Source organism: Petromyzon marinus, chromosome 43 (assembly GCF_048934315.1).
Source record: "Petromyzon marinus isolate PM22_M1 ecotype Great Lakes invasive population chromosome 43, UKy_Petmar_22M1.pri1.0, whole genome shotgun sequence".
In the NCBI taxonomy this organism is placed as follows: Eukaryota; Metazoa; Chordata; class Hyperoartia; order Petromyzontiformes; family Petromyzontidae; genus Petromyzon; species Petromyzon marinus.
In genome coordinates, this window is record NC_133709.1 from 8,237,569 (window position 1) to 8,264,942 (window position 27,374).

The 27,374-nt window shown below is 49.6% G+C and overlaps 1 protein-coding gene across 1 annotated transcript in view; it reads right to left on the minus strand.

Annotated features, from left to right (window-relative positions):
* Positions 1–158: 158 nt before the first annotated feature.
* Positions 159–27,374, minus strand: part of SMCHD1 (structural maintenance of chromosomes flexible hinge domain containing 1) — a 106,516-nt gene continuing 79,300 nt past the window's right edge. The window contains exons 38-48 of the mRNA XM_032970353.2: positions 20,230–20,362; positions 19,576–19,695; positions 18,832–18,917; positions 18,292–18,414; positions 17,346–17,536; positions 7,627–7,736; positions 5,250–5,320; positions 4,487–4,658; positions 3,784–3,942; positions 3,154–3,316; positions 159–2,479 (exon numbers count right to left, since the gene is read on the minus strand). Coding sequence (XP_032826244.1) covers positions 2,419–2,479; positions 3,154–3,316; positions 3,784–3,942; positions 4,487–4,658; positions 5,250–5,320; positions 7,627–7,736; positions 17,346–17,536; positions 18,292–18,414; positions 18,832–18,917; positions 19,576–19,695; positions 20,230–20,362 — 1,389 coding nt within the window. The 3' untranslated portion in view covers positions 159–2,418. The remainder of the gene's footprint in view (positions 2,480–3,153; positions 3,317–3,783; positions 3,943–4,486; positions 4,659–5,249; positions 5,321–7,626; positions 7,737–17,345; positions 17,537–18,291; positions 18,415–18,831; positions 18,918–19,575; positions 19,696–20,229; positions 20,363–27,374) is intronic.

Genomic DNA, 27,374 nt, shown 5'->3' on the forward strand with positions numbered 1-27,374 from the left:
ACTGTTCCACCTGAAGACAGAAGCTTGTGTTGCCTCCGAAACGTCGTGATTTAATTTAGTTGTTTTCTTTTCTTTTACCTACGTGACTTTACCGAAAAAACCAAAGAGTCACGAATGCTTCAAATCTAGAAAAGCATAAAAGAACAAGAAAAATACCGTTTTTTAAGTAAAAACACCTGTTTATTTAGTTGTTTGCAAAATGGGCCTATGGCAAATATGCGTTTTTAGGCCAGTAATAAACGTTCAGTAAAATAAATGTACAATGTTTCACAATTGCCATCTGCAGTGGCCTACAATACTATTAGTTTTGAGCCTTCCTCTTAAATGTTATTATACATACAGCATATAAATGAACTGTACACAATATAACAACATATTTAAAGTTTACATTTTTTTTTTACCTTTATCCAAACTTTTTCTATAATTTGGAACGGTAGATGCAAACTGCACGGTGACATTTAAGGTACACGTTAAAGACTTGCTACCACGTTTGCGTTGCTGATTGCACTGAAGTGACCGCATTCCTGGATTTTTGAACGGCCTCCATTGCAGGGAGCTTTCTAGAGAACTCCTACAGAGGGCATTTGACTATTCCACCCTGGAGACTGGAGACATTCTCGGAAGAGGTGAGAGCAAGCAGCCACATTTTACCCCAACCCAACGCATTCGTAGGGATGGGTGGACAGACACGATGGGGGGGGGGGGTTTAAAAAAACAAATAACTCAATCTTTCAAATAACATCCGCATTGGGATGATCGAACCGGCAACCCCTGGATCACAAGTCAAGTGTGCCGACCATTTGACCCACGAGCAGCTTCGTCGTAGCTTTCCAATGTCACACGAGTGGCCAGCAAATTTTATTTTGCAGTTTCTTGATCGGTTTCCCCAAATAATGTCCACCATTTGCACGTATCAACGTAACTGTTGCCACGTGTGAAATTCCACTAAGAGGGTGAGCTTGGGAAACAACAGATTTAGTATGCCAATGAAGAGATGGTGGTCACCAATTTTAATCAATCACTGTCACGTGATCACCCCGAACCAAATGGCGTCCGTCAATGGACGATGCACGCGAGTGATGCAGAGTAACGCCAAAGTTGTAAATCTTAGCATTTTGATGGAAGGATTTATTTTTCCTTTTTCACGAACGGTTTTGTAATTTAGATATATTCTTACTTACAGAAGAGACTGGAAAAGTTGGAAAATTTGGTTGGAAAAGAAGCTGCTGCCTTTGCATGTGTAGGCAATGCAGAACACAGATCAGTACATAGAGCGTGGGATCAAGTGCGCGCGAGCGACAGCACGGACGTAACGTCAAATCTAAAACAAACCTGACATCAACAGCGATAGCAACGTACATGTGTATGTATGTTGAACTTCTTTTCCACGTACGTAGCCAACCGTGCTACACGGACAAGCAACGTGAAACTATAACTATGATAAATTAAATAGCACACCTAAAACTGTAAACACTGACCTTGACTGAAGATTAACATTTGTTCAGCAAGGCTTATTAATCCCCAGTTTTCCTCATATCCATCCCATTCGTTTTTAGAAGAATAAAAAATCAAGAATCCTGTTTCGTTTCCAAATCTCTCACTGTTTTTTAAGTTTCAAAATCAGACTCCATCGACCGGCCTGACTGAGGATAATAATATGTGACCTCCCCACTTACGGTGGCGCGTTCCTTAGTTTAAAAAAACACAACTATAGTCCTTTCAGGAGGGAACTATAACTGCACGTTCGCCCAATTCTGAGTGTGCGCGTGTGTGGTGAAAGCGCAACCGGAAACGATCATGTGCATACCAGAAAATAATCAAAGATTGATACAGGTAGGTCAGTGACCTACTCACTTGTACTGCTCTCTACAAGGCCGCTTCATTAGGCCAGTTAAGATTCGGAATCGAATGCACACGCAGTCTGTGTGGCCCACCTTTTGAAGTGCTCAGGGGCCCACCCACGCCTGGCACGAGCTTACCTCCAAAACGGCGTCAATCTTCCCAATAAAAGTGAATTCCTGTCTTCGCGCTTTCGCAACGACAGGCGTGCAGGCAGGATCGATGATCGTCGGGACAAACCAACGGGGTCAGAAACGCAAGCAACTTCCAAAGCTTTCGTTTTTCGAACCTACGCGGCACATTCTTCACAAATTTAAACGCACTCCGGTAATGCTTGGTTGGGGCACGTAGCCGTGCCCATCCCACTGTCCCAATGCAGCCTCGTCTGTGGGCCATAGGCCAACATAAGTGACCCCCTTTAAATCAGATGTTGTGGGGGTGAAGAGTTGGTTATACCAGTGCCTTCCAGCGTCTGCCGCCCCCTTTCTTGCTGTGGGGGCGGCATTGTGTTGCATTACCCACAATGCCACCATGATGTTCTTAAATGGCCCAGACAAGATATTCGGCTGGCGAAGGCCGTCACAGCTTGCGGCGCTTGCTCCTGCTGGGGGTATCAGGGCTGCTGCTTGTTCCATTGTCACTGGGGCAGGGGAGACGAGGAGACGAGATGGACATGTCAGGAGTGAGATATTCAACCTGGTTATTTCTTTAGTAGAAGCCGGCTGAATGGCGACAACACAAACATTACAAATATTCGTCAATTCAAATTCCTTAAAAGTGTTGATATTTACATTTTAAGACCAGGAATTAACCCCAGATTAAGCACATAACCAAATTTATCATTGGTGACCAGGCCATAAATTACTCCACTTTAGAACCTGGTAAAATCACTGGTGGTTCAAACCTGGACTCAAGCACCAGGATACCTCACAGCTCAGCGGTGTCAGCTCAGCACTCTGATTTCCGAGCCACCTGGCCGCCTCCTGGCCGCCTCCTGATTCATGTCTTTGATGCCCTCTGCGTTAAGAGACCGGCTTAAGTACCCGGGGGGGTGAGGTAAAAGCTCGATGAAGGAAGTTCTCTGAATGGAAGGATTCTTGAAAAGAAGCCGAAAAGGCAGAAAAAGACAGATGCTGCTTGACAGAAGGAAGTTGAAGAGAGGGGGATGGAGGGGGTGATGCACCGTGAAATGAAAAGGAAAGCTCAAGATCGGATAGGATGGAGGGAGTTGAATCCTTAGACCTGACGTTGGGCAGAAGACCCAAGTAGGCCTGGTGAGCCTGGTTGTTGCCTGTGGGTTTTCGCGTCACTCACCTCCCACTGCGCTGGGCGGCTTTCCGGAGGCCACGTCTGTGGGTCAGAGGTGTCGAGGGGGTCGCCAAGTCCAAGCCATTACCACCAGTGGATGTGTATGAACCCCGGTGGTCAAGGGTCACGGGCATGCCGGCTTTGAGTCCAGGCCGGTGTGGGGTCATCCCTAAGGCAGTGAGGGGGGTGGGGGGGCATGTAATGATTAAATTGCTTGAAATTGATTCTCACGCTCGCGATGCGTGCAGATAAACGTGTGTGTGTGTGTGAATTAAAGATAAGCATTTTCATTCATTCAGTGTTGAAATGCGAAGGCAGAGCGCTCCAAAGATGGATGAAAATATAACGAGGTCAGGGTGAACCACAAGAAAAATACAGAGGGGAAGGAAAGAGAAGCCATAGGATGTAAAGAGAGCAACGGGCAGAGGGACACAATCGACGGGTGAACAAGATGGCGACTCACACACACACATCGCAGGTCCAAAGACATTCAACAGAGAATTCCAATCCCGGAAAGAGGACAATCTGGGAGAGGATATGGCACTAGGTATGGAGTCATCGGAGTCATCGGAGGGATGCGAGGATCCGGATGATGGTGTGGGTCACGGCTCGTGGTAATGGGGGCAGCAGCCTCACCAATTTTTTGCTCGAGCGAGCGGAGTTTCTGCTCCGAGTCACGCAGCTCCACCTGCTGCTGCTTCATCTGCGGCGACCGCATCTCGTCCACATGCAAGCGCAGCTCCCGCTGCACGTCGTTATGCTGCTCGATGGCCGAGCGCAACTCTTGTAGGTAGCCTTCGCGATGCACGCACACAAGACAAAGACATATATCGCCTGTACAGCCTTAACAAACTGTTGGGGCAAGTTCTGTTAACGAACACACCTATGAAGGGCGGCACAGCACACGACAGGGGTGGGTGGCCAGCACCATGCCTGGGCCGCCTTTGTCTGCCACGAACTAATTTGAGGCCGAGTTGACCAAGGGGAGGCCCAAGACTGGTTCAGATAATTGTCACTGGTGTTGGTTGTGAGAAGGAATTGAACTCGGGTCGCCGGGTTTGTATCGCTGCACGCCAACCGCTACACTACGCACACATGCACACACACCCTGCACAAATGTGCCCTAGTGTAGCCTCTGTGTTTATTACCCAGGTGATAAACACACCTGCACAAATTGGCTCAGAATGGCCACCACAGCTGCTGCCAGTGCCCACCTGTGCTGGAGTGTGGGGGGACAGCAGTGGTTGTATTCACCGGGCAAGTGGCACGGGTATTTCCTAAACCCACACCACGATGTTAATCCACGACGTTAACCCACGAGACGGCGGTGGAACCGTACCGATCTGGTTGCTGAGCTCCTGGCACTGGGCGGGGAGGGGCGCTCCGAAGACAGCACCGCGGAGCTTGGCGAGCAAGGGCGCGTGGTTCTGCTGACCGCCAAACTTGCCATTGCTGCGGATTCGCTCTCCATTGCGCGTCAGCAGCGTCGGGCAGAACATCGACTTGACGACCTGAGGAGAGATGCGGTGCGGCGACTACAGATCATCCGGCGCTGTAGACCACTAGGTTATAAACTTCCCAGTGCTACTACTAGACCAACCAGCTCTAGAACAACAAGTGTTACACCACCCATTGTTACACAACCCAGTACTGCTGATAGACTACCCATCACTAGACCATCTTAACACTAGACCACCTGGCCCTCACACTCGTCTCAATCACTGGACCACTCTGCACTAACAATTAGTAGACCAACCAGCACAACTACGACGACACTACCCATCGCTAGGCCATTCAGCCAGTGCATCTAACATACTACCAGTCACCAGTACCACTGGACCACCTATGACTTGACACCCAGCGCCACCCCTAGGTCACCCAGCGCCACCCCTAGTCCACCCAGCACCACCTTTAGGCCACCCAGCGCCACACCCAGGCCACCCAGCACCACCCGTAGGCCACCCAGCGCCACCCCTAGGCCACCAAACGCCACCTTTAGGCCACCCAGCACCATACCCAGGCCACCCCTAGGCCACCCAGCGCCACACCTAAGCCACCCAGCGCCACCTCTAGGCAACACGTGGGTGCCTCACGGTGCTCACCTCCTGCCTGTAGCGGTTGGCCGTGTCCAGAGAGTCCAGGATGATGGCATCCCCCAGCAGCTGTGAGAACACTGCAGGGGACACACAAAAGGAGCAGCCTGGATTCTAAAGACCGCTTAGGTGACACGTCCCTCTCTCTAACAGCCCATGGGCTCGAGCAGAAATCGGTACCAACCTAAGGTAAGCAAAAATTTAGTCTTGCTGATGTATTTATACAGCCGATATGTGAATTATTTGATAACCCCACTCTTTTAAAATGGTTCTAGCCAAATTCACCATTACTGGCCACATGAATAAAGTGGATCCGCTAAAGTGATGCCACCTCCGGTGGTACCGACCGGTGAAATATCTGCTCTGGGCCCACGGACTGTCAAGTGTAATTCCAAGTGTGCTACTTGCAACGCTTCTTTGAGCACTTCTCAACATTTTTTGCCCCCAAATTCTGTCAATGCCCATGTTTCCCACCCACCTGTCATGGCCGTTAATATACCCCGATTAAATGTGTTCCTCTGCTGACACTTTGGTATGTTGCTTTAAATAATTAGGATTTGGTTTTCAATTGTTTTTATGTATTAAAATATATCAACTGCATAATCCCTGGAGAACGAACGTCATCGTTTGCAAAGGTTCTCCAGATTGTCAATCTACCCGCACGTAGCAAACGTGTCCATAATCTATAGCGTCTTCCTGGAGTAGACCGACCTTCCCTCGTCCAGCTCTTCGTCAAATAATTTAGATCCCGTTCCACCTTCACCAACTGCACCAGGTGCACATGAACTCTGCCATGTTTTCCAGGTGTGTCCTTCCTGACAGGTATCTCTTTCAGCTGTTTAGCGTAACTTCTCGTACGAGTCTTTGGTTGGCTCCCCTTTACCTTGAACATTAATTTGCTACCTTCTTCTTGATCAAGTTCTTCTAACAGCTCCTGAAGCTCATGCCCATTGGATGCTGGAATTATTACACATATATGCGTGTTGAACTTCTTTTCGCGCTGTACGTAGCCAACCGTGCTAATTGGAGGTGAGTCCTGAGCACAGCTTGAGAGGGTTCACGTGTTTTTTGTTAAAATGCAATTGGCATGAATGACGCAATGCAAATATAATTGTTATAACTGCGACTACAGATTTGCCTCACTTTACGTGGTTTCGGTCAGTGCGATTTTGCAGATATGCAGCTAACCTATTCTATCCAAAATTTGCTCTACGCAGTTTGAATGCAATCATCATATGTGGCTATGCGGTCAGTTTCGCAGCCGTCTCCTGCGGTTTCGCTTTGTGCGCCCTTATTTTGTAACACATCTGCCGCATAAAGCGAGGGAAACCTGTATTCTACATTTATGTTTTGTTCCTTTGTCTCCCTTAATGCAGTAAAAAGCCCCCTTCAGCGGGCCTCTCCCAGGCTAAAAAGGGCACCAACATCTAAATAACGCACGGCTGTTACGCAAGACGTTCGTATATAAGGGTGGAAAAATGCTTACGAAAAAAATTGTGGCACCTTTTCCTTCGAGCCAATTCACCAACTCGCAAACGAATGCATATTTTATGAATACGCCATGAGCATATTGCGTAATTAGACCGAGCAGATCCCAAAAGGAAAAAATGTAAGACCATCCTGAGAGTTGAAACATGTTTAAAATATTTCAATTTTTTTCGTTAATATATACATATATCAACAGCTGGAAAAGAATGTTTCCATCGGTGCCAAGATTCCACTTGTATAAATGTCGAACTCAGTCCATATGCATGAATTAAATACGTTTACCAAAAAAAAAACCCCAGCACACATTCATCACCTCCTTTTTAAATTGATGAGAGCTCTGCGAACGCCACGATTTGAATCTGTTCCACAAAACCTACAACAAAACCGCCCCAGGACGCGCTCCCCACCGTGCCAGTTCTCAGAAGCTAAGCCGAGAGCGCCTTGGTTAGTGTCTCGCATAGGTGACCACCAGCGCTTGCCACGAGCCCCGGTACGTACGCTCGGCACGAGTCAACCTGGCGCCGCACTGAAAAAGTCTCTCTCCCCCCCCCTTCCACCATTGCGTGATCTCTACACACAATCCTCTTCCCTCTAATTCTTCTATCTTCTCCTCTCCTTCTCCCCCTTTCTCTGTAGTACATACCGGTGTGGTGTGCACTGGTGCGGTCTGATGCGTACTGATGCGGTGTGGTACGTGCTGATGCAGTGCAGGTGTGTACTTGTCTGGGGGGTGCATGATGGGTGTGGCGGTGCAGGTGTGCTAGTATGAGTGGTGTAGTCAGAGGGTGTACTGGCGCGGCTGTGGCTGTACGGTGGATACCGGTGCGGTGCGGGAACAGACAGGTGTGTACTGGTGGGACTGGTGCAGGTGCGGTGCATAGTGGTACGCGTTGGGTACCCGTCTGGCAGTGCTCCTGGTGCTTTGGGAAGATGAGCAGGTGGCGCGCGTACACAGGATTCCCCTCCACATTGAACCACGGGCGGCCATTGATCATGTGTGGTAGCGGCCTGTACGCAAGCACACAAAAACACAAAGATCCCCCGTGTAGCTTTAACAGACTGTTGGGGCAAGTGCTGTTAGCGAGCACCTATGGCACAAGAGGGGGTGGGTGACCATCACCACGTCACGTCCGGCCGCCTTCGTCTCCACAGTGGCACATCGCACCGTGTACTCATTTGAGACTAAGTCGACCTAGGGGAGGCCCGGGACCGGTTCAGATATTCGTCGCTAATGTTGGCAGTGAGCGCGAATAGAACTCGGGTTGCCAGGTTCTTAGCACATTGAGCTAGCCACTACACACTCCCGCTCCCCACGCATGCGAGCGTGCGAACACACATGTGCCTGTGAAAACACACACACCCCCACACGTGTACACGTACAGGCCCGGCCACATTCACCCAGTTGCCTTCCTCTTCATCATGCCAATGGAGTTCCCCACAATGCATCAGTACTAATCATTTTCAGTCAAGTTGGTCGATGGAAAGAGTGGGCCTGGCTTACAAAACAATGTACGTACACACGCAGGGGACGTGGACGCACGCATCGTTACTTTGCTACAAACTTGAACAAAAATATTCGAATTAATTTAAATGGAACCACTTTAATTTAACAAGAGAGCCCATTGCAACTCTTCCATCGCATATGCTTAAACTGCTTAACAGTGGTCACATGTATTTTCTGCAATGTCCAGCGTGTAATTTAAAAAGATTTACTGGCTCAAGATTTTTAGCACATGTCCATTCAGTGGCCAGTTTTGCTGTGCTTATAAAGATATGGCGTGTCTACAAATCGACTAACTCAGCACAAATTCGGCCTAAGTTGAAATCCTGCTGTTGCATCTGGGGTGGAGCACCCAGTTCCTAGCTCACTGGCAGATGGTATAACTAATCATAAAACAGTCAGGGTGATTGATGATCCAGCACTCACCAATTCACTCCAGTCACTTGCTCACTGGCAGTCAATCGCCTGGTTATCACTCTTCGTTTGCTACAACCATGTCCGTCCAGCGCTCGCTGAGCTGCATTGGCTTCTAGATGCCGGACGAATACATTATGAGGTCGTACTCATTATACACAAAGTGTTTGCTACAAATGAACCATGATACCTTGCTGATCTCGTCTAGGAGCATAAACCGTTACGCAAACTCCAGTCATCCTCGCAGCGACTTCTGGCTAGCCGTCGAACAAAGACGGTCACCGCATCGCACGCTTTCAGATGCGCTTCTGCGGCCGTCTGGAACACTCTTCCTTCCAATATTAGGAAGCTACTGAAGCTATGTACTTTTAAATCTAGATTAGAAACTCATTTCTTTAGAACTGCTTTTGTGTTTAGCTTGGGCTCCTTCCCCTGGACCTCCGATGAGGACGGTTGGCTAAGTATGGTGCGAAAGATGTTCGACAAACATAATGTGTAGTAACATGGAATGGGTCACTACGTAGCATAGCGCGGGTTGCTGACAGAGAAGGGGATCTGCAGTTGCAGCAGCCCTGTCTGTCAGCAGGTCAAGTGATAAGCCAGAGGGAGGGATGTAGGGGAGAGGTGATAGAGGGGGCACGTGAGGTAAGCCCGGGAGCCCGCTAGTAGGTTCTAGAAGGGGGGCGTGGCCAGGGCGGAGCGAGGCCACGCTGGGAGGATAAAAGGGGACCCCGAGCCTTCGCTCGGGGCTGTTGCCTGGAGTGGGATCCCCTCGTCGTGCAGCTGGAGTCTTCGTCGCCATCTTCGTCTTCACCTTCTCGGCGTCAGCTGTCCTGAATGGGAGTTGTAGTTACCTCTTGTGACCTGTGAAGGCTGATAATAGAGTGCCTGCTACTCATAGTGTCTCTGAGTGTGTCCCTACACATGTACACCATGGTAATAACCTTGCAACTTCCCTCATGGATTCCTGCAACCAGGTTAAGAATTCCCACTGTTCTGTCCCATCCACGCAGTGTTCAATCACCACACTGCTTCATACTGATCTATTTTGAAATGCCCTCCCATCATACTATTCTCCCCCAAGCTCTTAATAATAATAACCTCATTCAATTCAAGAAACGTGTTATGCTCTTAACTATTAACACCTTCACCAGTGCTATTCGTTTAGCCATCCAGTTGGTGTTTTGGGCCTGCGCACAGCAACGATGACAGGCTCCCTCCAACGCGAAGAATTTTAACTCTCGCTGGAGAGAAATGTCGCTGCTTTAAACATCGCAACTGTCGCTGTAGACCACCCATGCAGGGCCGCGCTCGCCGCCTCCACCATAAAAACGGTTCAGCAAACAGCTGAAGGCGACGCGCAAGATAAAGAGGCTTTTATTTTTTTCTATTTCATTCTTTTATTTTTATTTTGTTTATCGCTGGCACTGCTGCCGCCGCCAAAGTCACATGTTTTTGCTTCAGCGTTCACATGGGTGTTAGTGGTCCCGGGATGGTTCATCCCGCCCTCCCAACCCCCCTCCCAGCCTTACATTGCAACATTTAAAACAATATTTTAAATGTAATAAACTCCGCACATAAGTGCACTTCCTTCCTAGTTTGCTAACTAAACTGCGAGTGAATATTCCTGTCAATGACGGGCGAATGGGAGGGGGCAAGGAACTGTTCCTGTTGGGCATGGAACAGTTTCTGAAGAAGCTCTCGCCAATGGGAGTGAAACGTCGGATTTTCCGCCAAACAACACGCAGTACATCACGAAAATGTATTGGAGAGCTGTACGGCACAACAAGAAAAACCTACGCAGCAGTGACATGTTTTTCTGGTTGCTCGATCACAGTGGCCAGGGCGCTTATCACAGAGCCACATTTCACAGAGTCGAAGGTTTGATTCCCACTATAGGCACCCTCTAATCCTACGGGAAACCACCCAAAGCGAACCGAGTTTCCAGCGGAGCGGAAGCTAAGCGTGCCTGATCCTCACTGCATCTATTCCTACAAACAGGGCAGTTAACATCATCCCTCGCACATCGGACCCTCCATCGTGCCAGCAGATGTTGCCAAAAGTAGCGGAGGTAAGTGGCCTTGGGTAGAAGAGATGCTGGCCGGTGGGTGAGAATAACGACGTGGCAGCCAAGGGAGGGGGGACATGCCTGAGGGTACGTCCACTGCGGAGGTTTAGCAATTAAATCACCTCTTGCTAGGTGGTTACGTCGCAGGACCGATAGCTTGGGGAGGCCTTAATCCAAAGGTGGATAGATGTCTGTTGATGATGAAAATTATTAAATGCAATAAGATGACAATAGAGAATAATTTAGTTAAAATTAAAGCCTTTTGGAGAATTATTTCTGAGCAAGAACACGCAACAAGCAAGGAAGTCCTGACAAGAATAGATACAGGTAAACATGCGTTTTGGAGTATTTGTCTGCAATAGTTTTCCACATAAGCCACTTCGTTGACCTATCATTTGTGGCCAGGCCACTTCTGAAAAAGAGCTATATATAGCTCAGTGGGGCCTTACCTGGTAAAATAAAAAGTTTAAGAGTTTAATAATTGTATACCCTTTGATCTTGCCATTCCACAATCTCACTCGCATCAGCAGGGCAAATTTAATTGCTCTATATCCACTGATTAACCTCTCGGGCATGTTCCCTCCAACGGCTACCACGGTCATCAGTTTCGGCCACCAGCCAGCCCTAATCAGGAAACTGCTATATTTCGGACGTGTGACAAGTGTGAATGGTGACCAGTTGCAGAGGACAGTAACACTGGAAGGTGCCGCAGGAAGAAGATGTAGCATAGTGCGGGATGGAAGCCGTCTTGGTTGAAAGACACAGCGACGAACAGAGAGAAGAGGAGAGACCACCGCAAGCAGGTGCCTTGTGATGGAGAGTAGGAAATGGTCACGCATCAATGGCCAAATAGGCCGAGGGGATTAGAATGAAAACACAAACCATGAGAGTCAGCGGCGCGCGCAAAATAGATAGCCCAGTTACATCTTGGGTGGGGAGCTCGTGAAGTTTCAACCCACGTGCCTTGGCAGTGCCGGCATTGGCTCTGAAAGTGGCCTACTTCCACCGCACATCGTGCTGCTGCAGCGGCGATGGACCGTGACTCGCCGTGCGGCCAAATAAACGTGGCCGATTCAGATTTGGCAGCGGCGACGTTTTTTTGCTGGAAAAGTAATTTTCTTGTAAGTGATCGTGGGGCAGGGGCGCACAAACTGGCATTGAGTAGCAGGAAATGTACCGCCCAAACATTGGAATAAAGGGCACGATGCAGTGCCCTCATTTTTGACTACGAGCGAGCGACACCACTGTTCACAACTTGCATTAACGCCCAGCTGCCCCTTACTTGGCAGCAATGCGCATGTATTAAACGATGCCGATTGTGTACCCAGGAAAGCTTGAGCCAGAAGACTCAAGGATACCACTACCGTGCTGAGAGTGTCATTGTCTTTCCATGGTGGCGAAATGTTAACTTCCTCGCCTGGTATACAGGAGGTTGTGGGTTCGATTCCAACCCCGACGCCTGTACATTTGGAGTTTGCATGTTCTCCCCGTGGTCGCGTTGATTCTTCTCCGGGTCCTCCAGTTTTTCCCTCCACATTTAGAAATATGCGTTTACAGTACTTGGCTATCAATTATCATATAAGGCACTTCGTTGAGCAATCATTTATGGCCAGGTCGCTTCTAAAAAATAACTATATAGCTCAGTGGAGCTTACCTGATATTTTTTTTTATATATATAGTTTATAGTCTCTACTTGAGACTCCTCTGTCTTCAGTAGTTAGACCATTCTGGTGTTCACACAACCCTAGACCAGGGCCCATTTAGCCCACAATTTCAGATGAACCCGCCTCAATGATGTTGCCGATCTCCCTAAAAGGAAACTGGGGTTGGAATGTATAATAATAATAAAATATCCAATTATTCAGTAAAGTCTCACAGAGCCTCGTTGCTTTCCTGCATTGGGATGTTTGACTAATTTTGGCTTGTGGGAGGATTCCAGAGTAAGTGGAGTTTCTCTACCATGCACGCGAGGAGGTGACATTCAATGCCCTCATCTCCCAGCCATCCAAGCACTAACCACTCAGCCCTGCTTAGCTTCTGAGATATGATGAGATGGGATGCATTTATAGGGAAAAGTTTGGGCATCATCAAGTGATACGAGCTGTTAGCTACGTGAAGGTTAGAGGTCACGCGAAAAAACATCCTTGCGTGAATTCAAACGGCAACAACTTGGAGCCATATTTCTGGTGTAGAACGGTTCGCCTAATCATGTTGTTGGGAAAGCTACGGGTTAATCGTTGGTTCCAGTGCCAAAAGATAATTCTTGTATTTATTCGTGTTGCGAGGGACGGAGCCCGAGAAGCAGGTGGCGAGCACATGTGCCGCTTGCATGCGTGCGCACAGAATGGATGCAGGGCCCACTGTGAGCTCATCGAAGAGGGCAGCTCTAACCCATTGGTTTTTTCGGTAAAGTCACGTATGTAGAAATACTATAAAATTATATTAAAATAAATCAATCACGACGTTTCGACCGCAACACAAGCGATCTTCATCAGGTGTAAAAAAAAAACAAATAGCGAGGGAGCACATAGGGTGACATCAACGCAACACATAGAGAGCGTTAAACTGCACGGAGGTAAATACAACAAGATGAGAGACGAGAATTCAACAAACCTAAGAAAAAATTACGAGATGCAAAACCAGTCGGCCAACAACACAGTTAGACACTTGCCCGGCGGACCACGAATTTCAGAAGAGTGCTAAATTTCGTGTTCATCCTCTGGGTTGAACATACCAGCATAGACAGAGTGAACAAATACGAGGTACAAATGTAGCAGAAATACATATACAGGGACACCAAGAGGCAAGAAGAGGCAAGACGGACAGAGAAGCAAGAAAAAGGGCCGGAGGGATGAACAGACAGAGGCTTAAAATAAGCAGTAGAGGTGGAGGGAGGGGCCAAAGAGAGCAAGGGGCACGGCAGCAGAAGAGGGGGGAGGGGCAGAACAAAGCAAGGGGCGCAACAAGTTGAGGACAGAATTGTAAAGGTAACTTCCCCGTAGAGGTGTGTTAATAAAGAATTAAAGCTTTCGCGACTGCATAAAATTACTCATTGGTTTTTTCGGTAAAGTCACGTATGTAGAATTACCATAAAATTATATTAAAAATAAAAACCAATGAGTAATTTATGCAGTCACGAAAGCTTTAATTATTTATTAACACGCTTCTGCTGCTGCTGTGCCCCTTGCTCTCTTTGGCCCCTCCCCCCACCTCTATTGCTTATTTTAAGCCTCTGTCTGTTCATCCCTCCGGCCCTTTTTCTTGCTTCTCTGTCCGTCTTGCCTCTCCTTGCCTCTTGGTGTCCCTGTATATGTATTTCTCCTACCTTGCACCTCGTATTTGTTCACTCTGTCTATGCTGGTATGTTCAACCCAGAGGATGAACACGAAATATAGCACTCTTCTGAAATTCGTGGTCCACCAGGCAAGTGTCTAACTGTGTTGTTGGCCGACTGGTTTTGCATCACGTAAATTTTTCTTAGGTTTGTTGAATTCTCATCTCTCATCTTCTTGTTGTATTTACCTCCGTGCAGTTTAACGCTCTCTATCTGTTGCGTTGATGTCACCCTATGTGCTCCCTCGCTATTTGTTTTTTACACCTGATGAAGATCGCTTGTGTTGCGGTCGAAACGTCGTGATTGATTTATTTTAATACAATTTTATGGTATTTCTACATACGTGACTTTACCGAAAAAAACAATGAGTAATTTATGCAGTCACGAAAGCTTTAATTCTTTATTAGTGCAGCTTTAACATCAAATTGCTCGCTCGTTCCACGCTCGTCGCCGAGCAGGCAACGATGGTGGCAAGATGTTAACTGCCCCGCCTGGTGTACAGCAAGTCATGGATTCGATCCCGACCCTGACGCCTGTAATATTTGGAGTTTGCATGTCTTTCTCCCTGTGGTCGCGTGGATTTTTCTCTCGGTCCTCTGGGTTTTCCCTCCACATTTAGAAACACGAGTTTAGAAAGTATTTTGGCCGACATAAATTTCCACGCAACAAGCCACGTCGTTGAGCTTTCATTTGTGGCCAGGTCGCTTCTGAAAAAGCGCTATATAGCTCAGTGGGCCTTACCTGGTAAATAAACAAATACATAAATAGAAACACGGCAGTTGAACGTGGAGATGGTCCCCCCCGCTGCTGAAACATCAGTCACGGCAGCAGCTGGATGCGTCACTGCATCACAAGACCACGGGGGATAGCGATGGCTTGGGAAGCCCTTCATCCAGCAGTGAATAGATCATGACTGATGACGAAGATGACAATGGTGAACGTACTGCAGGACTTGCTGCTGTAATTTCAGCTTGTAATGTGCTGCAGTGATGGGCCACTGGCCCGGCGGTTAGCGCAGCGGTTCGTTTGGAACCTTGCGAACAGAATTTGATTCCTGGCCACAGCTAACATAAGTGGCGAGCGAAGTCTGAACCGGTTCTTGCCCTTGCCCCATCCCATCGCCAAACCTGCACTAACCAGCGCGGTGAAGTATGGTCAAACAAACCCCTGCGGCTGAAATGACGCGGGAAGGCCTTCATCAACCAGTCAGATGACAAAGGGGCTGTTAATTATTCCGTTGATTACTATAATCAAGGTATGAAGTGAGGAACTGCCTATTCTCGCAGGACCTCGCGTCGTCGTCAGTGGGGACTGACCCCAGAAACGATGGCATGGAACTAATGGCATAACCGGTTTGTTAACCATAACCACGGCACGGTAATCCTCCAGCTGTGAAAAGGGTAGCTTGCCACGTGTCGCTCAACGCATAGACTGGGGCTGTACACGAAAACCTATCGCGACTGGCTCTGCTGGAATTCAAGTAAAAAAAACTATTTTATGTAATGCGCTGTGCATTTGGTGGTAGTCGAGCTGACATCATGAAATGAATGGCTCAATCTCAGGAGGCCACACTTAAAGAAAGGAAACTTGGAATTAAACCAAGCATCTCAGTACTGCTAGCTCCGGTACTCTCTCTGTATCTTGGACCTCAGTGGAGCTAGCTCAGTGTTCTCTCTGTATCTAGGATCTCAGTGGTGATGGCTCAGTGTTCCCTGCTTCGGGGATTTCAGTAATCCAACTGGCTCAGTGCTCTAACATGGGCACTGGTATTAGTCCCGTGAGCCATCGGGCCACCGCTGCTGAACATCTAAAAGCATTCGTCTTGGCCGGCGGAGCAACTTTTCCATTTGACGGGAATTTTCATCATCTGGAGACGATGTTAACTTGCTTAACAAGTCTCAAGGCTGTGCCCATCCCACTTTTATGAAGGCCCCACAGATTGCAACGGAGCTCAGTTTTCTGTAGCGGCCCAAAGTAGTAATATGGCTGTATGGCTGGGTCTGTATAATGCTGACGATCTCTGATTAATGCGATACCAGTATATGGCCATCACAGTGCATAACCAGAGATGTTAAGTCCAGTCCTGAGGAATTGAGCGCCTGCGGCACACACGTGCTCTGTTGTGGCTTGCAATGCATTTGTGGGTATTTTCCATGATGCCACATGGTTCAAGAGGTGTCACCATAATCACGTGCTATTCAATAGCCATGCTCACCATAATGTAGGGTGTCTTCGTGAACAAGTGACAAAGCGCTAACTATAGCGCCAGCAGTGTGTCCCTTTTATGTAAGTTAGATCATTTAAAAGCAGCTGCTTTAACCAATGTGCAATTGTCAGTAACACGTCCAACGTAGGAAACAAAGTAGACAAACTTACGAATAAAAATGTACACGTTCACCTCAACTGCTCATTTGGCTTGGTGTGCACAGCCTCCGGCAGAATACCACTTTCAAAAAAACCTTGGAAAGTTCCCTGCAATTCAAGCTGTCATGCAACAAACATCCTTCTGTAGCAGGGAGAGGGGGGAAAGGTGCACCATCCCCACCCCTAGTGCGCAGATAATATAAAAAAAAAATTACTTGAAGGGCTTTCAGGAAAAGTTCTGCCACGTCTGCTTCTGCGGGCCGTTCTACAAGCACACGGGGGGCGATGCACTGCTCTGCTTCAAATCGCTTTCAAACGACAATCCTACCACTTGTACCTCCACCACGGATTTATCCAAGCTTCTCAATGCCGCTCCGCCCGGGACAGTGACACGGCCTAGCAGTAGTATGTTTCGCCACTTGTTGCAGAGGTTCACGGTTCGAATTCAACGGCTGCCCTGGTTATCACTGATGCACCGAGAGATTGAATAAATTAATCGTGAAGATCCTACCCGCAGTTTGCGTCGCAGTAGACGCTAAAAGATCCCCTGACATCATTTTCATGAGTAGGCCACTGTGTGCCAGCGTAAGCTTCCAGATTTGCCCAAATAAAGAAAAACACCCACAAATCACTCAATTGGGATTATACAAGTAGCAATCATCACCCCCTTCCTCGCAGTCTGATGCCCCAGAGTCACTCTAGCAAATTACACTCATCCTGGCCTACTGAGTTCTCACCTTGCTCAACAAAACAGATTTGAACCCATGACTTTAACTGCACCACAGATGTACACAAATGCCCGGTCGGGGGGGGGGGGGGTGCAGCCAACGCAACTGAATCACCAGTGTATTCCAGAGCTTTGCTTGCAAGGGTTTTTGGTGCCACAACAGGCAGCGGGTGTCCCCCTCTTGCGAGGACCAAAATAATAAGCCTCACTTGTTCCAGGCAGACAGGTTTCTCCTGAAGATGGAGCTCAGGGGCAGCAGCTGTTGCTGCCCATTGGTCTGCGCGTAGATCCGCTGGGCAGCCTCCGTCGTGAGGGTGAGCAGGCAGTCCATGTCGCCGCTCATGTGCCACGACAAAACCCTCGCCACCTCGTCGTCCTCGATCAGTGCCAAGTGGCCCAGCTGCGGGGCAAGCGAATGCAAAGACAAAGGCCGCCCCCCCGGGTAGCCTTTAACAAACTGTTGGGGGCAAGTGCTGTTAGCGAGTAGGGCCTATGAAGGGCGGCACAGCACACGAGTGGGTGGGTGGTCAGCACCACGCCCGGAAAATATTTTACACGCACGGAATAAGGTGCTCATTTAAGGCTGAGTTGACCTTGGGGAAGACCAATGACAGGTTGCTGGCACCGCAGGCTGCGGAAGTTGGCCGTGGCTGCAAAACCCGAAATCCAGTCACCGTAGGTGAGGGCAAGGTGGGTGAGGTCAGTTGGGGAAGGGTGAACAAGTGGAGTTTATGGGAGATGGGCGAGTTTTTAAAGGGTGGTTGAGTTTGGGGGTTGTGGGTGAATGGGCGAGTTGATGGTTGGTAGTTATGCGAGTAAAATTCGTGGTGGTGGTGATTGTTGAGTATTGATAGAGAGTCGGAGAGTGGATGAGCTCGTGGAAAGTGGGGCGAGTGAGGTAAATGGCGGTGGGTGAGTTGAGTAATGGTTAAGTGCTGGTCGGGTGCACGATCGGCGAGCGAGTGAATTAGACGGTGGAGGTTGGGTGAACTGTTGATAAAAGGTCGGATCAAAGATGGTTAGAGGGCAAGTGGGCGAGTCGCTGCAGGGCAGCGATACCGTGGGCGAACGAGCGAGCAAGTCCAAGGGCGAGTTCTTGGAATCTGGGCGTGCACTGACTTAAGCGAGCAGGCATCGTTTGTGCAGAAAAGGCACCTTGCCCAGGATTTCCTGGTCGACGCGTGGGTATGGCGGCAGGGTGCACGTGCGGCGTGGCTGCTGCACGAGAAGCTCGTGCCGCTCCCTGAGCGATTGAATCAGCTCATCCACCACCTCCACCTGCACGCACGGGGGGGGAGGGGGGGGGGCACGTGGACTCAGCCACGCAGACACAGCTGAGTGCGCGGGCAAGGAACTCTAAACCGCTGGTTATGAGCGTAAGCTGCTGTGGTTCAAAGTCCACTCTAAACGTTACTTCCGACGACAAGGAGCCACACACTGCACACGTGGAGGGCGCACCAGATAAGGGCACGGGACAGAGGAGGGCATGAAGCACAGTGGCCCACGAGACACAGGAGCGCAAGCGGCTCGCTGTTATGCACGCCCACACGCAATCCGAACACTGCCGGTCAGCTCTGCCTGCTGTTGTTTTGGTTACACAGACAACGGAGCGTGTCTGGGGCAGGGTGTTCGGGCTGAGCGGACCAGCCTGTGCATTGGGCAGTGTGACCGAGTGCTGCGGCTGGTGGGTCTCACCGTGTTGAGCTGCATGTCGGGGACGTTCTGCTTGCGGAGATCCGCACGCAGCTTCTGCTCCTTGGTGGCGGCTTCTCTCTGCCCCACTGCAGCGGGATCACAACAGAGGCATACGTAAACACTCGGCCCCTCCGCGCGGCGTAACGTTTCCACATCTCACTACCTCCGGCTGCCTTCACTTCGCATCGCTCCAGCTAGGCTTCCGGTCTCCCTTACTTTCTTTACCGTCGCTGTGCGGTCTCCGTGCTTCGCATCCCATCTCCGCACCTCGGTTCCCAAGAGCATTGTTGCACGTGTCGGCGTGGGTACATGTGCGAGCACACGCGTGCATGTGTGTGTGTGTGTGTGGATGGGGAGCGGTAGTGTACCGGTTAGCGCACTGCACTATGAACCCAGCACACCGAGTTCGATGCCCGGTCACAGCCAAAGCTAGTGACCATTATCTATATCAGTCTTGGGCCTGAGTGTACTGCATCTCCAATGAGCACGGTGGGCTATGTATGGTACAAAAGACCCTCGACATACATAGCGTGTTGGCCTGCATCGGTGCGCACAAATAGCACTTGCCTCAACAGTCTCTGAAAGGCTCCATATTGTTTGTGTGAGTGTCCACATGTAAGCGTGTGTGTTTGTACATGTCTGTGCATGCATGTCCATCCGTAAATGCGTGTTTGTCTTTGTCCGTGTCTGGACATGTGTGCGTGTCTGGACATGTGTGCGTGTCTGGACATGTGCTCATGTCACCTTTGAGCTCCTTCACGAGCTTCTCCTTAATTTCCAGCATGCTCCGTATTTTCACCACAATGCTCGACAGCTGATCCCGTTGCTTCGACAGCATCGCCATTTCCTGCTGCTTCTTGCCATCTACAAAAACGTCATGGGAGGAATGTGTTGGCGGCAACATGCAGCATTCGATTCCATAGGCACACTCTGGACTGGCTTCTTCCTTTCTGGTCTCATGAGCAGATTTTGGCCTACACTCTCGCGTGCCAAGTGCGAGAGTCTTTATTCTAAATAAATTACGAGGCGGTCGAGTTGCTCTTGCTTTTGCAGACCAAAATCACCCGGCAGCCTTTGTTTAAACAAACTCTGGACTGGCTATGACCTTTTTGGCCTCATCAGCAATGGTGTCTTTTGGGCTTGCTGCTGCAGTGGCTGTCATAACCCATCGCCAGAGCAAGAGTGGGATGGGCAGGGGGCTGCCGCAGGCATCCCGCTCGACTAAATGTGTGACCAAATCGCCGGAAACGAAGCAATCAGCGGGCAGGGGCTGACGGTGGCTCCGGCTCCAAAGGTTCGTTGGGGCAGTGCCGGGGCCGCAGCAGTATGTGTGGGGTGGGGTGAGGATAGCACATTGCTCCGGGTAAACAAGTTGCCTGGCTACGGCTGTGGTCGTACCATTGTAGAACATGAAGGGGAGTCTGTAGGGCTGCACGGGCGGCTCTTTCGGCAGGGCCTTGCCGCGCACCTCGAAGCACAGCATGTACTTTGCGCTGTCGTGGCCCGGTGTGTCCTCCGCCAGCACCAGGCTCTGCGGCACGAGGAGCGGGAGGGGGGGGGGGTGGCGGCGGAAGAGACCGCGGGAGAGAGAGATATACTGTCACACACGTACGGGCGGTTCAACCGCACAGCAGGGCACACTCCTGCTAGGTGCAGTTGTAGCAAGGGCTACCGACGCACATGGGGTACAACAAGCACATGGGCAGCAGGAAACACAGCAAGACAGGAAACACAGGGGCACCCGACACATGGAAGAACATGAGAAGAGTGGCGGTTCGTTGGTCCGGGTTTCAGATGTAACAAAGTTCGCCTTGGGTTTTCCAGTCTAAGGCGTTAACGCGTGGAGGGTGGATTGAGAAACTGGAATGTGCTGGCAGTGGCTTTCATCGCTTTCTCCACGGTGCAGCCCAAGCAGCCTCCCAGGAGAACCGGTGTTGTGGGAGCCCACACATTGCCTCTGAGAGCTCTAGTTATCAAGGAGTTCACTTTGCTGTCTACTCAACCTGGAGACACAAAGTACCAATTTATGAGACACAGGAGGGTATGACAGAGAGAGAGAATCACCAAACAATGGAGGGCATGAGACACAGGACATGAGACACAGGACATGTGACACAGGACATGTGACACAAGAGAACATGAGACGCATGGTTGGTCCAACTGGTCTGTATTGCATCAAAACATTAGTTTATTATCTTTATAAATACCCCAATTAAAATCACATGTAACCTGAAGGCAATTAACACACACATTGAAAAAATTACGCTTATTCAACATTCCGAGCCCACTTGAGGGTCGCAATGTTTCTACATTCATCATTCAAGGTACAGCGCTAGAACAACATTACGCGACGCCGGGAAACAAAGAGGAGCCTTCGTGCTCACGGCTACAAAATGCAAATATAGTGGCAAAATATTTTCCTTGGACGCGACTTTGAATAAAAATGAAGAAACTTGATGACAAATTACGGGGTTACATCTTAGAGTAATTAGCGGCTTGCTGGACCTCGCACTTTAGAAACCAGGAGCCAAACGCCCAGAGGAGCCGCGTGGCCAGGGAGCTGCCTGGCACAAGTCGCGCCAAACTTGGAATACCGTTGCCATATCTGGGGTGGAGCCCCCAGTTCTCCTAGCTCACCATAAAAAGATCAGAATCAGAATACTTAATTATACTGGAGGAATCTGATGAGCTATAAAGCTACTTTTCAAAGACGTCCAGTAGGGGCGGGTCAGAACGTTATAACGACAAACAATACCAACACACGACAGGAGTGGAAAGTACAGGAAAGGTAAACAAATCACTTAAAAATATACAAATAAAACTAAACTATTTTTATATCACCTGGTAAAGCTCACTCAACTATCAGCTTCGTTTTCAAAAGCAACCTGGCCACGAATGATAGCTCAACGAAGTGGCTTATCACGTGGAGATTTATAGCAGCAAAATAATCTAAAAGAACGTTTCTCTATATGTGGAGGTAAAAGTGCAGCCCTACAAATGCTTTCTCATGCCACTGTTGGCAGAAAGGCCTCTAAGAGAGCCCTAGATTGCCCCTCGAGGTTATTTGACCTATTCTTTCCATGCTCACCAGGTGCCTTGGAAGAAGATCGAGTACCCACACTTGATCTCACCCCAGTTGAACTGGCGATTGACTAGCTGTGCTGAACCCAAGAAACCTGCCCTTTGCTTCAACTGACGCACCATTGATTGAATCAAACAGGAGTCCCTCTGTGTTATGCTGCTGAAAGGTCGGTTGTTATTTTTTTTTATAGATGCTGCGATGTCATCGCCCGCAAGAGGAGGCAATCCCACTCCCGTGTGGGTGTCAGTACTCTAACTCAAATGACAAATGGATGGCCAGCGACCAAATTACTCGTAAAGAGCCCGATCCCGTCCGATTTCAGTCGCTGAGCAGCGTTGATTCCGGGTGGCACTATGTACGAACAACTGTGACGCACAAACAGGCTGTCACAGGGCTTGCGGCGCTATTTGGTGGGCAGCAAAGGGCAGTGCAGAAAAATAAATTTGTCATACTTGTACATCTGTGCTCCATGGTGTTGGGCCAGTACGGTCGTGCGAGTAGGGTGGCATTTGTGACCCAAAGCAGTGCATCACCGCCGTACCACAGAACCAAGCCTAAAGTCCACCTGCTTACCCACTCGCTCCCCCGTCTGCTCGCCCGCCCGTCCGCTCCCCCGTCCGCCCACTCCCCCATCCGCTCGCTGCCCCATCCGCCCGCCCGCTCACCCGCCCGCTCGCTAACTCGCTCGTCCCTGCAATGTCTTGGGACCGTGACATTTTTCACGATGTGTGGACAAAGCTAGCGTTGTGGCGCGAAGGTTTTTCTTTCTTTTTCCGTGCAAAATGAGGCCGCTCGGTCACTCAGACAAACAAACACGCGGCAGGCAAGGACGGCAGCCTCCCTAAGGGGGATGATGCCACGTTAGGGCGTGGCAGCCAGCGCGCCTCGGAGTGCCTGGATTCAATCCCAGGGTGTAGGTGTCTCTTAGGAGGATGAATTCAAAGTAAGAGCAATAAGCACAATAGCTTTGAAGCACACTGGATTCAAGCCCCTGGGACTAGGTGTCTCTCCAAGGTTTGATGTTCATGTTAGAGTAATCAGCCAGCACTTGTGAAGTTCCTGAGTTCAATCCATGTGTGGGTGTCTCTCAGACGTTTAAAGTCCAGGTTATAGCTAAAATCCAACCCTGGAGTTCGCCGTATTGGTCATGGGGGTTGTTGTCTGGTCAGTGTGGGTTGGTGAAGGACTAGTTTCATATATATAACTCACCACAGATGTTAGATGCGGCCAGGAATCAAACTTAGGTCTCCATGTTTTGAGCACAGTTAGCTAACCACTGTGCTACCACTTCAACCATAATATTAATCATGCCATTTATTCAGGTGAGCTTCATTGAGTCACAGACCTGCTACATTCATTAAGAAGTTTGGCCAATTCTATCAATGAAAGTTTGGCTTCATGTCGGCAAAAGCCAACAGCGCCCGGAGAAAACCAACATGGATGAGGAGGTAACCCTCAGAGCCTTGCACAGACTCAAACATAAACTTACGTACCGCCATCTACTGACCACCTCGAAATGAGCCATCACTTCTAAAAACATGGGTTCGTATTCTTAGCTCACGAAAGCTTTAAATCAAAATTTAACATGGGTTCGATCGCTGGTTCTGAGTCTCTAGAGTCATTCGCGGTGGTGAGAGGGCACTCCACGGTGGCGATATGCAACTGCCTCGCCTGATATACAGGAGATTGTGGGTTAGATCCCAACCCCAACGCCTGCACATGTGATCGTGTGGCTTTTTCTCCGGGTCCTCTGGCTTTTACCTCCACATTTAGAAATCTGCTTTTAGAGTGTTTGGCTGCTATAATTTTCCACATAAGTCACTTTGCCGAGCTATGATTTGTGGCCAGGTCGCTTCTGAAAAAGAGCTATATAGCTCAGCGGGCCTTTCCTAGTAAAATAAATAAAAAAAGTTTGTAGCCACACCACCAGGGCACTTGAGTACACGCATGGCCAGGAACTAACGGTACCAGGGTTCCCAGTACCACCAGGGTTCCCAGGGCCACGGCAGCACTTTGCAAATGCGATGCCAACACCCACGCGCACACAATGAAAGTAGCACAACATCAATAGCACGGGAAAGGGCTGGGCCTGGTGCTTTCCTTTCCACTCCACACGCCTGGCTGCCCCCCCCACCCCCCAGGGGCCCGCGATTAGCCCTCGCACCCTATAGCCCGGACATAGCCCCGCTCGGCCGCTGTTGTGGCAGAGGTGAAAAGACGGGCGCCACGGTGGCGAGAAGTTAATTACCTCACCTGGTATACAGAAAGTCGTGGGTTCGATCCCGACCCTGATGCCTACTGTACATTTGGTGTTTTGCATGTTCTCCCCGTGGTCACGTGGATTCATCTCCGGGTCCCCCAGTTTTTTTTCCCTCCACATTTAGAAGAAACGCGTTCAAAGTATTTGGCTGCTATCCATTTCCATGCGATAAGCTACTTCCTTGAGCTATCATTTGTGGCCAGGTCGCTTCTGAAATAGATCTACATAGCTCAGTGGGCCTTACCTGGTAAAAGAAAAAATAGTTTAGATAGACCGAGAGATGCCCTTTATTTATAAAGAGTAAAGGGCACGTTGAGGGCAGTGGTCTCTCTATTAAATGAGACGTGGAATGCATGGGCTCCTCAACCCCGCCCAATGAAGACAGCGCTCGGTTACTGCTGTGTCTCGGGGCAGCCGAGGCTGCGCAGGGCAAATGCGAACCACGATGACCCATGTACTAATCCACGCCTCGCTGGAAAGCGGAAATGGCCCGTGGACCTGAATATGACAATGGTGAATGTACCGCAGAAAAGAAGTGCACTTGATGCTGTAAATTAACCTACAAAAACTAATCTCATCAGCAGAGCCGCTAATTACCAGCAGCACAAAGCACAGTTGACTTGGGGACTCGCAGAGAAAGTCCCAAATAATTGTTTGAGAGCCTAGGCGGTACTCGTTTCTCATTGGAAATCCTCTCTTTTATTTTATGTTTTTTTTTAAATCACGGTGGCTGAGCGCAGGCCCAAAGGCGCAAAACGCCGATCAGACAGCGACTAATAGTAACTACTGAAAGTGAATGTACCGCAGAAAAGAAGTGCACTTGATGCTGTAAATTAACCTACAAAAACTAATCTCATCAGCAGAGCCGCTAATTACCAGCAGCACAAAGCACAGTTGACTTGGGGACTCGCAGAGAAAGTCCCAAATAATTGTTTGAGAGCCTAGGCGGTACTCGTTTCTCATTGGAAATCCTCTCTTTTATTTTATGTTTTTTTTTAAATCACGGTGGCTGAGCGCAGGCCCAAAGGCGCAAAACGCCGATCAGACAGCGACTAATAGTAACTACTGAAAGTGAAACAGATACGGTTCGTTACGTTTCTTAAAATTGAGTGGAGGTTATGGGAACTGGGGAAACGGAGAAGATTGGGAGGGAATTCCAAAGTCGAGCAGTGCAAGAAGCAGAACGAGGATGGGGAAAAATGTGTGCGCGTTATATTTCCTTTGTAACGCAGGTTTCCCTTGTTAAAACAGTCTCGGTCTCAACGGACTCTCCTCTGGTTTTTAATCATGTGAATCTTGTGATCCATGCTCAAAATAAAGAACGGGTCGGCGATCACCTCCCTTGGTGGCTCCGAGCTAAGCAGCCAACAACATTTCACATTCCCATGGCAAGAACCAGGACGATCACTTTTTACTTTACATGAAGGCACCACTCAATTTTACTACCGCAGTCGACCCCCCACTGGGAATTGAACCTGCAACCTGACTGTGAGTGTACCTGGAGAGGTGACAAAGGTGGTCGGGGAGGGGTCTCATTAACCAATGAATCATGTTCACAGCTTAGACACACAGACATAAAGCTGCTCACGTCCCCTCCAGCCACAGAGGATGTGCGCTTGCTTAACAAGCCTCTATGCACTGCCAATTCAATTTGTTTGCAGCGGACGCCCCACGGTTTGTAGGCATTGCCGCTCACCGTTAACGGCGCCCGGTAGACTCGCTACACAAGCCTATTGGGGCTGCACCACAATGATTATGACGATCGCTCATCGTCATCAGCCATGATATATCTCGCACCTGAATGAAGGCCTCCCCCAAGCCATTATCATCCCTCACGGTCTTGCATTCCAACCAACTATCTACCCCCTTGCACCCATGCTGATTTCTATTTTTGAAATGTACTTGTGCTTGGCCTCATTTACGCTCCCCGTCGCCTCCAGCAACCCGCATTGACCGGCGTGAAGTATGATAAAAAAAAAATAACCCCCACAACCCACACAGCATGAGGGATGCAGGTGGAGGGGGGAGCCTCACCCAGCAGTGGACTTACAAAACGGCTGTACATGTACAAGGGGCAATGATCACGATGTCGGTCAGTAAATTTAACCCAGAGTGAGATTTGAACTTGCGCGCTTGCAAATCGCAACAAGGCTGGCACCGTCGCAAACCAGCCACGCTGACAATTCAGCCGACAGCCAAAACGTCTCGCTTTTAATCTCTCTGTAATCAACAAAAATAAACCGGCTATGGCTGCAGCGGCTCTCACGGCCGTCATGGTGCTTTTTTTATTCTCAAATCCCAGCCCCCCCGACTGTCGTCACCGACGCCGTAATCCGCTCCTCGCTGCCGCATACAAAACCACGGCGCCTCGAGCAGCCGTCCGCGCCGCCGCCTGTGCCCCACGATGGTGGAGCCGGTCATCGTTGTTCATGGGAAACGGCTAGGGCCGTGCGGCCTCGCCGACCGCCGATGTGCGTCTCAATCGCCGGCCGACGTTTGGCTTGGCAACTACGCCGTTTGGTTTGGCGAGAGGCATCGGCGTGACGTGAAGAAAGAAAAAGACAGGGGCGAGGGGGGAGGATTGATTGGCGGGGGGGGGGGGCATATGGGCGTGTGGAGGAAGGGCGGGTGGTTGTGAGCGTAGAGAAGAGCGGATGGAGGAAAGGGTTGGTGGATGGATGGTGGTGGGAGAGGAGGCTTTGGTAGGGGGAGCGACGGGGTAGGAGATGTTGAGGGGGCAGGGGGGGCGATGGCCAGAGCCAAATCAAACGTGGCATGGGTGGATGTGACCATGGGAAGAGGAAAAACGCCTCTCGCTCGCTTCCCCAACGTCTTTTGACAGCGCAGAGGGGCGAGGCTATGGAGGGACGTGCGGACAGGCTAGGGAAACAACCAAACGTGTTTCGCAGGCATTCACGCACGTGCTTGCGTGCACACTGGACATTGCAAAACAAAGACCCTCCGTATAGCCTGCATAAGATTATTGAGGCAGGTGTTGCTGGCGAGCATAAATTAACACCAGCACACCAGTTTCATCTCTCAATGTACGCACCAGGTGCTCATTTTATGTTGAGTCAACCTACGGGAGGGGCCGATGTCCATTTCAGGCAATTTTCAGAGTACAGCAAACGAACCACAGCACCACTGCCCCAACACACACATGCCACAAACATCAGCAGTGGGATTTGCACATGCCTGTGG